We start from the raw sequence: 14,167 nt of genomic DNA on the forward strand, positions 1-14,167 counted from the left end.
CAGCAGTACTGTGAAACTGACCTGATTCTTGACAGTTTCACTGCTGTCCAGAAGTAGGGAACAGCAACTGTGAAACAGACAAGTGTTGGTAATTTCACTCTGCTGCTGGTTAAAGTTTAAGCAGCAACACAATAGTTCCCTCTGCATCCTTAGGATACAGCCCCACAGAGAGTCATATTCAAAAGTCCCCACTTAGCCACCCAGACATAAGGTTGAGAAATACATTTTTTTCCTAAAAGGATGAAGACTTGGATTCTGCAGAAATTGTGGCTTAACACTTCCACCCCTGACCAGGCAAAATTTCCCTTGATCTCTGGCAAGCGGATTTTTCAAGCCCCGCCGCCAATGGTTAGAATAAGTAATCAATGACTGGGGCTTAGACCTGTATGAAGTATTGCAAGTTTACTATGAAACAGTGAAAAAGATTTATCTATGGTTTTACATATATTGAGCAAGCTATAATTTCAGACCTACCCCATTTCTCTGCTGCCCAGTTTATGTTAAGATCTCTAGCCCTATTCTGCTTTACCTCTGTCTCAATTCAAAACGCTCTCATTTTGGTGGAGTTACCAAACAGTCCCTTCATTTGAATACTTTAGGGGAATCTCAAATTATTCCATATCAAGTGCCACTTCTATATAAATGTTAACCCTTGTTCTGCTGCTTGAAAAATGTTTAACCACATTGTAGACTGGACGTATGTCCTACACATTTATTTGGCTGGCAGGCTAGCAAAAGCTAATATTTTAAGCTTTAATCCAGTGAATCAAGTTGAAACAGGCCTCAGAGTTACCATGTATAAAGTACGCTCAAAACACCACATGTGGCAATTTCATGGCACTTGTTCAAAATAAAAAAATGTTTAATAAGCCATTTCCTGATTTCTCATTTCCATACGGTCCTCTGCTTTGGTATCACTTTGTCTAGCAAATTCATTGCTCTTTACATGTTAAGCTGGCTTCTGTACAGCCAAAACACAAATATTTGATGAATACTGGGAAATTATGATAAGTCAAATATTCTGTTTTACATTAAAAGCTGTTGTGAACTAATGTACATCTATTAGTTTAAAATCATTACAAACCCCAGAATTCACTATCCTGGATACATACAGAGCCATGTGTGTAAAAGTCACAGTTGTGTCATGCAAGGTGCAGCTGCAACAAACATTCAGCCTTACTAATAGACGAACTCAGAACAGATGTTCACTGCAATTCATCAGTCCTAAAGAAGAGATCCCAATGAACCACGGTAGGATTAAGCGTTTTCTCCTCACAGTGCTTAGCCATTTCTGTAGAGGAAAAGAGTGGTTCTTTTGAAGAAGCCAGCCTTTCAATTCAGTATTCATGTGTCCCTAACAATTACAACTCTGCAATCAGTGTCTATAGATCTGAGAATCCTTTAAAGGAAAAAGCAGCACCTTCTTCCACTGTCATATTCTTGTCTAGCTCACATAACCCAATGTGTTAGAGGAAGCTATTACCCTTTCTCTGGAGGTGCTGCAGATATATTACAACTCTACCTGGTACTCCTTCTCTGCTTTGAGATTCACCTACCCCTGGACTGGGCCCTGGGCAACAGCATTCTGTGTATCAACCATGCTTACCAGGCAGGTCTGAGTGAGTTTGGCACCCATGGTTCTTCCCTTCCGGAGTCTATGACCATTTGTGTATAGTGACCAAACAGCCTTTTTAAACCAAAGGATTGTTTATTTTAACAGTAGGAACAAAGCATTTAGAGAAATTTTTTTTAAAACAAACAGTCTATACTCGTGTTCAGTCTTACCCAAAGGCTTCCCATCTCCTGATGCTGACCTGGGCACATGGTGACCTTCTTCAGACACCTCCATAGAATCATAGAATCATAGAATATCAGGGTTGGAAGGGACCCCAGAAGGTCATCTAGTCCAACCCCCTGCTCAAAGCAGGACCAAGTCCCAGTTAAATCATCCCAGCCAGGGCTTTGTCAAGCCTGACCTTAAAAACCTGTAAGGAAGGAGATTCTACCACCTCCCTAGGTAACGCATTCCAGTGTTTCACCACCCTCTTAGTGAAAAAGTTTTTCCTAATATCCAATCTAAACCTCCCCCATTGCAACTTGAGACCATTACTCCTCGTTCTGTCATCTGCTACCATTGAGAACAGTCTAGAGCCATCCTCTTTGGAACCCCCTTTCAGGTAGTTGAAAGCAGCTATCAAATCCCCCCTCATTCTTCTCTTCTGCAGACTAAACAATCCCAGCTCCCTCAGCCTCTCCTCATAAGTCATGTGCTCTAGACCCCTAATCATTTTTGTTGCCCTTCGCTGGACTCTTTCCAATTTATCCACATCCTTCTTGTAGTGTGGGGCCCAAAACTGGACACAGTACTCCAGATGAGGCCTCACCAGTGTCGAATAGAGGGGAACGATCACGTCCCTCGATCTGCTCGCTATGCCCCTACTTATACATCCCAAAATGACATTGGCCTTCTTGGCAACAAGGGCACACTGCTGACTCATATCCAGCTTCTCGTCCACTGTCACCCCTAGGTCCTTTTCCGCAGAACTGCTGCCTAGCCATTCGGTCCCTAGTCTGTAGCGGTGCATTGGATTCTTCCATCCTAAGTGCAGGACCCTGCACTTATCCTTATTGAACCTCATCAGATTTCTTTTGGCCCAATCCTCCAATTTGTCTAGGTCCTTCTGTATCCTATCCCTCCCCTCCAGCGTATCTACCACTCCTCCCAGTTTAGTATCATCCGCAAATTTGCTGAGAGTGCAATCCACACCATCCTCCAGATCATTTATGAAGATATTGAACAAAACCGGCCCCAGGACCGACCCCTGGGGCACTCCACTTGACACCGGCTGCCAACTAGACATGGAGCCATTGATCACTACCCGTTGAGCCCGACAATCTAGCCAGCTTTCTACCCACCTTATAGTGCATTCATCCACAGGTGCCTTACTTTGGTTCTCCTGGACAACTACCCCAAACACCTATCCTTGTCTCTTGACAGAGTCCCTTGTTTAAATTCTGTCTCAGTTTTTTTGGTTTCCAGGTCTTTCCCTATCCTGGCATTATCTCTTAAGTGTTTGCTGAGAAGCAGCTTTCATCTTGAGCCATTCCTCCCTTTCCACTTGTTTACCCTTACAGTCCCCTATTACAAATACATTCACATAGTAAACGTCCCAATAATCAGGTCAACATACTGCATTTGTAATTTACTGAGTAGCTCCACTTCCATCACAATAACCATTAAACTGTTTTAAATATTACTACAAGCAAAGAAAATGCCATCCACTGAAAATAAGGGAGTTAGCTGCACAGATTTGTTATGAAATTTTTATTGTTCCATGCCACGCTAACAAAGCAGACAGAGCTCTGGACATTCAGTGTTTCACTTCTCTCAACTGAATGCGCTCAAATAACCCTCCATACTCAATACTACATCTGCTGGGCATCATGAGTCCCAACTCTAGATGCACAAGGTAAACAGTTTTCTTCACTGTGCAAGTTCTGATTTTGGGGCATTTTTCCACAGAGATCAGGAAGTCCTCTCCTTCAAACCCCAGATCATAGAGTTATTCAGTTTATTTTAAATGTATGTAAGGATAGCTGAAGCAGCCAGATATCAAAAGGGTTAAATGCTGATGTACTTCTGGCAGCCCTCCACTCTGCTACTGCTTGAGACAACTTTTTCCTTCTGAACTTCAGCTTTCTGCAGCATGGCAAAAAAAAAAAAAAAAAAAATCTAATTCCCACAGCTCTCATGACAATTCACTGGAAGGCAACAGTGAAATTTCCACAAGTTTAGTACACTCTCTTATCCATCAGTAGCATACCATTGTCCGATACCAGCTTTTTCCTTAAGAGGAGTTTTCCAGGAGCTTGGTCTATCTACTTTCTTGATCTCTTCAACCAAACGAGTTATGTAAGATTACAATAGTGCATCTGTATTTTAGCATGCTGGCTGACCAAAGAGTCCCAACAGAAGAGAAAGACACTCCATAGACAAGTGCTCCTTGAAGTGAATGCACCAGAACATTGGAGGAAAAGGAAAGTGAAATTCTGGAGAGGTATCAGATACTGGACAGGAAAAACACATAATTCATCATAAAGACCAAAAATGGGTCAAAACCTTTATTACATTTGTCTTCTGAAAAGCCAATGTAACTTGCTCCATTGTTAAGAGTCACAGTCTCCTGTGGAATCTGCAACTGAAGCTTTAGCTTGACTTCCAAAGTGCACCAGAAATGTATCATTGCTAAAACTTTTCAGCTGCTGTTAGCCAGTGACAATAAGCAGGTTCAGTGAATCATGTGATGAGGGAAGAGTCTAAAACAGTATTTTACAAGTGACTGATTCAAGGGATATTTGCACATTAGAACTGGCTGAGGACAAACATGCGAAGTCACATTTTGCTTAGCTTGGTGGGCTATTTTGATGGTGTCATCCCCATGCACCAGCTCCCAAGAGTGCACAGTTGAGATTCCATCAATTAAAAACAAAAATTCCAATCCTCCCATTAAACAGAAGGATGACAAGAGTCAGTGGAAGGGGGAGGGGTTAAAGAAACAGGCAGACAGGGAAGAAAAAGGAACGAAGAAAGTGAGTTTTAAGTTGCTCCTTTCCCTCAGTGTGGCATGGTACCTTTTCAGCAGCAGTTTGGGGACCCTTTCAACCACTATCACTGTAAGAACTAAAATGGCAATTGTTTAATTTGCTATATTTACTTTTTACAACAGTGTTATTTTTTAATCTTGAATTGCTGATTTCACTGGCAGTGGTAGCTATATAAAGTTTGCAGGCCTTCTCATTATAGACCCATTTTCAGATGTTCATGAACTTTTATTTATGACTCCTATTTAGGATAGGAGCATTTTATGCTCCACCTCAGCCCAAAGGTAATTTTGTTGCAAAAATCCATTTTTCTTTCTTTCTTTTTTTTTTTTTTTTTAAGTTGCAACAGTATAATAAATATGCCATTTACCTATTTGTTTCCCACCTCCCCAGGTACAAAAAACCCAAACCAACTAAACTTGGTTTTTAAGTGAGGGGCAGGACCTTTGTTAAATTTTGAAAATTTCATCTTTATATTATGAGTGTTTGAAAGTGACATTCTATGCATACACAGTAGACAATCAGAAATTAACCATGGACAATTAAGTGTAAATGAAAAATGACTCACTTGTGCTTTAGAGTTTCAAGTGAGATATTAATCTGAAGACAAAACTGTATTAACATAAGTTAGCTTTCTGGGATGTACGTTTAGACTTTTAATTAGTACAATCACCTGACTATGTAGTTGCATTAAATACGATTTCACTGTACTGCTGTGGCACAGCTAGGAAATGAGGCTGAAAATGAGTCTAGTATAAGCCCCTATTTCCTCTGGTTTGCAAGTGTGTCAAACACTTTAGAAACTTTACTTTTTTGGATGCAACATAAAGTGTATTTTAGGGAAGTTCAAGAATGAGTCTGGCTACTGGAGTTATTCAAGTCCAATACACTTTTTCAGGCTTAACTCATAGTTTACATTTCAGTTTTCAAATCTGTGATGACTAACTCCTAATGAGACCAGTCATCATTTGTAAGTAAGTTATAAGCATCTGAATATTCCAGTGGTCCTTAAGCTTCATTGCAACCGCAACCCCCTTCTGAGAACAAAAATTACTACACACCACCTCTAACAGGTCAAATCCTCATACAATGTCCATACATGTACTTCACGTGTCCTTTTTCATTTTTGACTGAAAAATCCAAGGAAATCCCATTAATGCAGTGGTTCTCAGCCTGTGGGCCCCTTGCAGCCCAATCTGCACACAGCTACAGCCCATGTGACATCCTCCGGGCCATAAACATAGTATATATATTGTGTGGATGGGACCCACATAAAACATAGCGAGCTGCATATGTGTCCCAGAATGATAAATAGATTGAGAACCACTGCATTAATGCAATGTGAAGGCTGCAGAGTTAAACACAAAGATATAGAAAATGCAGAGTTAAATTACACACTCAACCATAAAGGTGACCTGCAAAGGAAATAAAGTGGTCTGAAGCCCCTTTTTTCTTCTTTTTGTAATGTACAAAGACTCAAAAGGTTTCCCAAGAAGACTTTCTGTCTTGTTTTTTCAGTTAGAAATTTAGATCTTGTCCACACTGACAGACCATAGTAACTAGAGAACTATGACATCACAGGAGAACTGAGATAGGAAGGGATTTTTAGTCAGGTTGTTTTAAAATTTATCATCCCTTTAACTCCAATATGTAATGAACACTTGGGAGAAAAGATACATTTGTAATAAGATTTGCCATTCTTCAGTGGTAGTAAACAAGAATCTCATTAACACCTTAATTCTAGGCCTAGGTTCCCACCCCTCTAGCACTATACTCACCACTCCAACTAAGACATAAGCATATAATATATATCTGAGAGCCTCCAGCAAAACACAGAGACCAGACTTGATATTTGGCACCGGGGGCACCGCAGGTGATGGCCCAGGCCCGGCTCCCCAACCACTGCTGGCACTGGGGGGCGGGGGGGAGAGAGAATGGAGGCATGTGACCTGGGACCCCCTGCTAGTGCTGGGGGGAGGGGTGGGTGCCAGGCAGCAGCGTGTGGCCTGGGACCCCCACTGGCGCTAGGGTCGGGAGTGGGGGTGGGGAGGGTTGGTGGGGCTGGCAGGCTCCCTACCCAGCTCCAACCAGCATGTCCCTGCAGCTCCTAGGCAGAGGGACCAGAGAGCTCTGCGCGCTGCTCCCGCCACATGCACTGGCTCTGCAGCTCCCATTGGCCAGGAACCGCAGCCAATGAGAGTGGCGCCTGTGGGCACAGTTAGCGTGCTAAGCCCCCGGTCCCTAAAACATAAGAACGGCCATACTGGGTCAGACCAAAGGTCCATCTATCCCAGTATCCTGTCTTCCGACAGGGGTCAATGCTAGGTGCCCCAGAGGGAACGAACAGAACAGGTAATCATCAAGTGATCCATCCCCTGTTGTCCATTCCCGGCTTCTGGCAAACAGACGCTAAGGACACCATCCCTGTCCATCCTGGCTAATAGCCATTGATGAACCTATCCTCCATGAACTTATCTTGTTCTTTTTTGAACCCTGTTATAGCCTTGAACTTCACAACATCCTCTGGCAAGGAGTTCCACAGGTTGACTGTGCAATGTGTGAAAAAATACTTCCTTTTGTTTTAAACCTGCTGCCTATTAATTTCATTAATAGGAGCTGCAGGGACATGCTGGTGGGAGCCCAGGAGGCCCGCCCCTGCCCGAGGTAAATGCCACCCCACACACCAACACCCTGCAGAAGTCACGGAATCTGTGACAGACACACAGCCTTGATCATAAGTAAAAAAGGACAAACCCAGTTTTTAAAAATATCCTACAGGTCACCTTTAACTATTCCCTCTTGTTTCTAGCATTATAATACTGTCTTTTGTAGCCCCACTCTATTTCTCAAACAGAATAAGTCTTCTCTGTGCAACTTTAGAAAAACAGATGTAGCAAGTTGTAGTACTGTGTACTGTAGTAATACAATTAGGAAGTATCTGTACACAAAGTAATTTCTGTATTAAATGCAAAAAAGTAACAATGCGAAATTAAAGTTGCAATATCAGGACACTCAAGTCACACACTGGAAAAGTTAACTGTCTTATTGAACATCTTGTATATTTCATGGTATACCTTAAGAATGCTATCTTTGGGGGGGGAGTGTGCAATGAATAAGGGAAAGAACAGAAAACTGTACAAACATTGAATGTGGTTGTGATAACACTGGCAGAGCAACATTAACTATGCATCCGATGAAGTGAGCTGTAGCTCACGAAAGCTCATGCTCAAATAAACTGGTTAGTCTCTAAGGTGCCACAAGTACTCCTTTTCTTTTTACGAATACAGACTAACACGGCTGTTACTCTGAAACCTTTGGGGATTTTGTGACTCAAGTGTCTGATCTTCCAAACTTAATATTGCATGAATGCTAGTTTCTTTTTCCAAAGGCAAAAAGAAAAGTAGGCTTCTTGTACAGTTTACAAGCACTACTGACTGAAGGCAAAGCATATGTATTTTGTGAACCAGTAACTGAGACCTTAGGCTACATACAAATGCAGCGAATCAATCATTAAATGCAAAGTTACCATCTTCACACATTTCCACTACAAGCACTTCGTCTTGAAGTTTCAGATATTCATGTCTTTTCCCCCCAAACTTAGCAAAGCACTTCCTGCTCATTTAAGGCCTTATATACACATCAAGTTTTAAAGTTCAGCTGCTATCTCCCTCCCCCACCCAAATTAGCCCACACAGAAGAATCTTTCTTTTAGGATAAGAAAAGGACTTAAAAAAAACAAAACAAACACCTTTCAGAACTTCTTACTGGTGAAAGGCTTTTACTTAAACTTTCCAAAACATTCAGCTTCTGGCAGAAACTAGAGGTAAAATTTTAGCTGAAAATATATCAATGACTAATGCCAGATCAATGGCGAGACAGGGTTTAGAAAGAAAGCTACTTTGTAGCTTTAAAGGGGTCACTACCTGCATGACTGACAGGTTCAATGTATGAGGTCAATTTTCAATTCAGAGATGATGGAAAAGCAAGAATCAAAATTTAACCATTAAATCTACAATGTCTAACATTTTAGTTAGAACTGCAGTTTTATCATTTTTTCATGAGAAGAATATCTAAACCCGTGTGAAACTGCACATGAACTATAGTACACAGTTTGTCTAGAACTTTATGGATATTAGGTTTATGAAAACTGACAGAATTTAACAGCTATATAAAAAGGACTTACTAATTATACTGAAAAAAACAGTTAATAAAACTAAAGTAGTACTTGTGCAAGAACATCTGAAAATACTATCATCCCATAAAATATATTAGAATTCTATTACAGTTGCATGATAAAGCACACAAGCCAGGAAATACAACAATTAAGGCTGACTTTGTAACTTTAACTGCCTTCTTATGTGCTAGTTTTGTATGTGTGACTGATATCAATCATGAAATACAATACACACCTTCTTCAACCTTAACCTTCACAATCTTGCTATCAGGTGCACATAGGCAGACCTTTGTGCCTATGCACTGAAGTAAATGAGCCCATAGATACACATTACACTAACATTTTTTATTCTTTTACCCAATACTAGTTTTACTGGCATAGCAATTCCTTATGTTTTTTATTGATAGTGTAAGTTCACTTGTTTTATTTTAATAATTCTGCCATCCCATGGTTCACCCTGCTGGCATGTGATATCCCTTCTCCCACCCTTTGTAAACTCTGCAGGGTAGCAGTCAGCTACTCCTCTACGTTTGTGCAATGCCTAGCACAAATGAGGCCCTTATCTTGGTTGGTCTGGAGGCACGATTGATAGAAACATATTAAATAATAATAATAATTCTGTCTGAACCCATTAACTATACATTTTCTTGGCAAGCTGCAGCACAGACGCTTGCACCTCTAAGTACAATTCCAAGTATAAAGAGCTTTTTGAGCTAAACATTTTGATGACCTATACACTGCAGAAAATTTACACTTCTGCTCAGTTGAATACCTAAGATGCTTGTTGTATACATATGGTTTACTGTGTACTTTTCAACTAAGTGATTTTCATGAACTGTTTGTCTGTGTATGGCAGACAAGCAGTCATTACAAGATGCTGTACACATTTATCTAAATCAGCAGTTTTCAACCTGTGGCCCGCAGACCCCTGGGGATACAGACTATGTCTAAGATTTCCAAAGGGTCTGCACCTCTATTTGAAATTTTTTAGGGGTCCGCAAATGAAAAATGGTAGAGAACAACTGATCTAAATAAAAAAAACCTATATACAGTATTGTATTTAATAGTATGTGATAATTAAATACCACCATAATGCAAGTACATAAGGACGCACAGTTAAATTCCACATATAAACTTAATGTTAGCATTTATTGATTTAAATCTTTAAACATGCAACAGCTTCGCTCTCCAGGACTTCAGAGGTCTGCTGGCTAGCAAAAACTGCCACTATACCATGTAAGTTACACAATCTGATACTATTTGAATGGATGTCACCAAAATATTCTAGTCAACACATCTTAGGTGGGAGCCTCTCTCCTGCACACTCTGTGTGGCTGAGAAGGATGCTGACATCTTCCTATACTATAAAGCTAAGGTGAAATAGACTATGGTAATTTCCCCAGCCCCAAGCATCCCTGTCAATGCACAGTAATATAGCTGACTGGACATTTCCATGTACTCCCAGGTTCACTCAGTAGAAACATGCAAGTGTATAATATTTGTACTATCATAGGGTCTGGGGTCCCAGCCCTGCAGTACAAACCCATTATGCTAGGCGCTGTTCAATCACTGAACATAGTTACTTTCATGCATGCTTTGAGCTACAAAAGGATTTTAAGAGGCGAAAAACTCAAAGCAAGTTTTCCTATCAAACAAGGCTAGGCACAGCTCTTCAGCTAGCTCTATTTCCATGCCAGATTTCAAGCTATCCATTTTGGCTTTAGGGCTGGTTCATAAAGAAAAAACACAAGAATTTCAATATGGAGAATCTTCCCCCCCTTTTCACATTCCAGGGCAGCTAAAGCATTCATCGCACAAAGTTTAAAAACAAACTTTAGAAAGAGACTAAACTTGGGAAATTTCTATCTGAAACATGGAAAAGTTTCAGAAAGTTTTAAGTAACTGAAAAAAAGTGGAATCATTAGGCCAACTTAGCAGCATGATCACTTAAAAAAGCCTAAACATTTAATAGATTGGGAGTGACTAGATAAAATAATTTACATAAATGTTCAATTATGCTTCATACATTCAGAAAACAGCAATGATATTCCCGTTACACATTCCAGCAACCTTAACTCTGACCTAGAAGTCACTAACTCAAAGCACATCACTAATTATGTTCTTTACATAGTAAAATGTGAACATGTATTAGTGGTGTATACGCTAAATGAATTCATAAGAACACACTGCAAATCAGCACAGAATTAATTTACCGCATGGTAGGTAGAAGAGTGACTTATTTTAACACCCAGCTGGACTGAACTCTGAAGAGGCCCCTGGTTTCTCCCTTCTTAAGGTCTCACTATACGCCTGGGATCTAAGGCTCAAATTGCTTGTTAATAACATTGCATCTTACAATCCTTCTTTTTCCTCCTTGGCTATTTATTTGTCTGTCTACAAATGGCAACACAGACTACTGCCAATAGAAAGTTGCAGCACATCATCTGACTAGAGATTCCCCAAGGTTCTTTGGGCACAAATGCCTACAAATCAAAATTAAACTGAACGCTGCAGCAGAGAAAACTGAGCTGTTTGTGCATGTATACAGTCTCTGCAGTCTGAGTTTGCTGGGAGATTTTCCATTCTGTGAGGCTCTGTCCATTTCAGCCTGCCAAACACTACACAATACTTTGTTTTATAAACTGCTTCAAGAGGAAGAAGGAGTAAGCCTCTATCATACCCCTGCCTCACCACTGTCAGCCCTGTGTATCCATTTGTCAGCTTTTTGCACATAATGTTTCTACTCCTCCCATGCTGCCCCTTACACACTGAATGCTCTCCATGATTTGATCCACAAGGCCACTACCTTCTCCTCCAAATCTCTCCTCAGTCATTACTGCTGCAGAACCTAGAAGAAACCTACTGTCATCCATGGAGAGGCAGATGGGGCTAGATGACAACATTTACAATAGAAGGCAAATACATATGCATATACAAATATATATATTGGAATGCATCCATCTCCCTTTCATGTGTCACACTAGGGCGTGATCCTGTAATATGATGTTCACAAAGACTGTTGAGAACCAGGGCCTTGTAGCTCTTCAGGTCCAGGACTATGTTTATATGGAGCCTACCAAAATGGGACCCCAATCTTGAATGGAACTCAATTAATTGCAATATTAAACACTAAACAAACAAGAAATGTTATCTTAAAATGGAAGATGCATCAGATGGAAGGCTGCCTTAGGAAAAGTCTCCCTTTCTGACGCCACATGTTAATCATAAGGAACAAATCAGAATGAAAGAGGCATTCAGATCTTACCTTTACCAGCTACTTTATGCACACATCTGAAAGAAATTAAAAGTAAATATAAGTGACAGATTTCTGCTGCCATATTACACAAACTAACATTTAACCCCATTAAATTGGAAGGTGAGCTCAATTTCCAAACTGTGTGGGCAGTTCCTAGAAAAAAAAAAGTTCCCTTATCTTGAAATGCTGGTTTTTAACCACTTTCAAATAAAGCTCCATGGCATCCCTCCCTCACTGAATAACATCTATGGCTTTCTTAGGGTGATACAAAAATGCTTTTTGAAATCCATCCTAACAAGAGAACTCTTACAGCTATAAAGGCTTGTCTACATGAAAAAGTCATACACTTCTATCCAAGGCATGAACTGAAACCTCAACCAGTGCAATTTTCTCACAAAGACAAGGCCTAAGAGTCTTCATGCATCTTTCAAGCCAGTGTACCCCTCCTCCCCAGCACTACTCAAGTATCTGCCAAATTATCACCATCTTCATTCAATGCCTTTGACTAGCAATGCAGTTTTTGAAGAATGGAAAAGGCTGCACTCTTCCAAGAAGACCCTCTTGTACTCTGAGTGCACATGAACACAGAAAAGTGAAGTACAAGTAAATTATGAGAAGGCTAAACAGCAGGGTCTCCCCGTCTCCCCCAGTGTGTGCGCGAGAGTGAAGGGGAGACCCAGAGCCGCCCCCCCCCCCACCAGTATGTGTGTGAGAGAGAAGGGGAGACCCAGAGCCCCGCCTTCCCCCCCCGCCCGAGTGTGTGTGTGTGAAGGTCCAAAGTCTCCCCACCCCCACACCCGCGTCAGTGTGAGAGGGAGGCGATGTCCCGGTTTCTCCTCTGGGCCCGGTACTCACACGGGGCGCGAGGTCCCCTTCTTGCCCCCGGCTCCCTGCGGGGCGGCAGCTGCCGGCGGCAGCTCGGGCGGGCGGGCGCCGGGGCTGCTCCTCCGGCGGCGGGGGTACTCAGCCTTCCTGCGGCGGGACGCGGCGGCGGCGGCTCCCCCCACAGCCTCCCCGGCGGCGGCCCGGCTCCGCTCTCGGCCTCCCCTCAGCACTCGGCTGCCCCCAGACTCCTCCCCCTGCTCGGGGGCGGGGGCGCGTCGGCGGCCGACCGCAGCGGAGGGTGGCCCCTGGGTCTCCACCTGCTCCGCTGCGCCCCCCGGCAGCTCAGTCCCCCCCGGCATCGGGGCGGCGAGCGGAGGGGGCCGCGGCGGTTGCTCCTCCTTGCTCCTCCCCGACGGCGCACCGCCCCCCCCACCCTACGCAGCCGCGCCCGCTCAACTGCAGCCAATTAGGAGGCGCCGTCGGCTTCAGGCTGGAAGCAAGACTCCACCCTTTCCCCGCCACCCACCAATCAAGCAGCAAGGGCTGGGGCACGCCACACCCCTCTCCACAGCCGGCCAATCAGCAGCCTCACCTAGCTTAGTCCGCGCGCCGCTCCCTTTACCAATCGGCGAGCGCAGCTCCCCGGGAACGCGCGCGCTGTCGGTGTGCCCAACCGTGGCGCGCGCCCCTCCCCCCAGCCGATTAACAGTCGCGTCTCGCGCCCAACTCGGTGACCTTTTCACCCACTCTGCTCGGGAGCCCCTGTCGCGCGCGGCTCGGGGGAGGGTGGGCGCGCACCGCGCAGGCGTAATCGCTTCGCCCAGTCTCTGCTGTTACGATCGTGGTTCCTACCGCCCCCGCCGCAGCCTGGGCCCCTCTGGTCCCCCCGAGTCCCTGGTCCGTGGGAGAGGCCGCGAGGGAGCCGGTTGCCCCCGAGACCCTCCCTCTCTGGCTCCCGCACCGTCCCCGCCACTCGCGGTGCCGGAGCGGGGGAGGAGTTTTTTTGGCTGTCGCTTCTCCTTTAAGAAAAAAAAAAAAAAGCCCTGTCGGGCGGCGGGTGAAAGTCGGTTACAAAATGGCGGCCAGCGCAGGGGGGCGCGGCTTGCTGAACGTTCGTCCACTTCCGCTCCCGCTCGCGCATGCACCCTGGCTCCAAGGTAGGGCATTGTGGGAGTTGTAGTCTAAGAATTCAAAGGCTGGGAGTCGGCGCGTAGGAGAAATTAACCGGGAAGCTGCCCCGAAGGCTGCTGGGAAATGCTCCTCCTGAGGTCATCCTTGCTCAAGGTCTGACCCCTGGGGGCAGTGGTAGC

The 14,167-nt window shown here is 43.7% G+C and overlaps 1 protein-coding gene across 2 annotated transcripts in view; it reads right to left on the reverse strand.

Moving 5' to 3' along the window:
• The window catches only part of ZFP91 (ZFP91 zinc finger protein, atypical E3 ubiquitin ligase), a 31,537-nt gene extending 17,602 nt beyond the window's left edge, over window positions 1-13,935 (reverse strand). The window contains exons 1-2 of one of the 2 annotated variants that reach the window (XM_037899316.2): window positions 12,888-13,935; window positions 12,042-12,067 (exon numbers count right to left, since the gene is read on the reverse strand). In XM_037899316.2, the coding sequence (XP_037755244.1) occupies window positions 12,042-12,067; window positions 12,888-13,216 (355 nt within the window). In that variant the 5' untranslated portion in view covers window positions 13,217-13,935. The remainder of the gene's footprint in view (window positions 1-12,041; window positions 12,068-12,887) is intronic. The other variant, XM_037899314.2, reaches the window with a different exon arrangement.
• Between the last annotated feature and the right edge of the window lie 232 nt (window positions 13,936-14,167).

The sequence above is a fragment of the Chelonia mydas genome, chromosome 6, assembly GCF_015237465.2.
Source record: "Chelonia mydas isolate rCheMyd1 chromosome 6, rCheMyd1.pri.v2, whole genome shotgun sequence".
Classification (NCBI taxonomy): Eukaryota; Metazoa; Chordata; order Testudines; family Cheloniidae; genus Chelonia; species Chelonia mydas.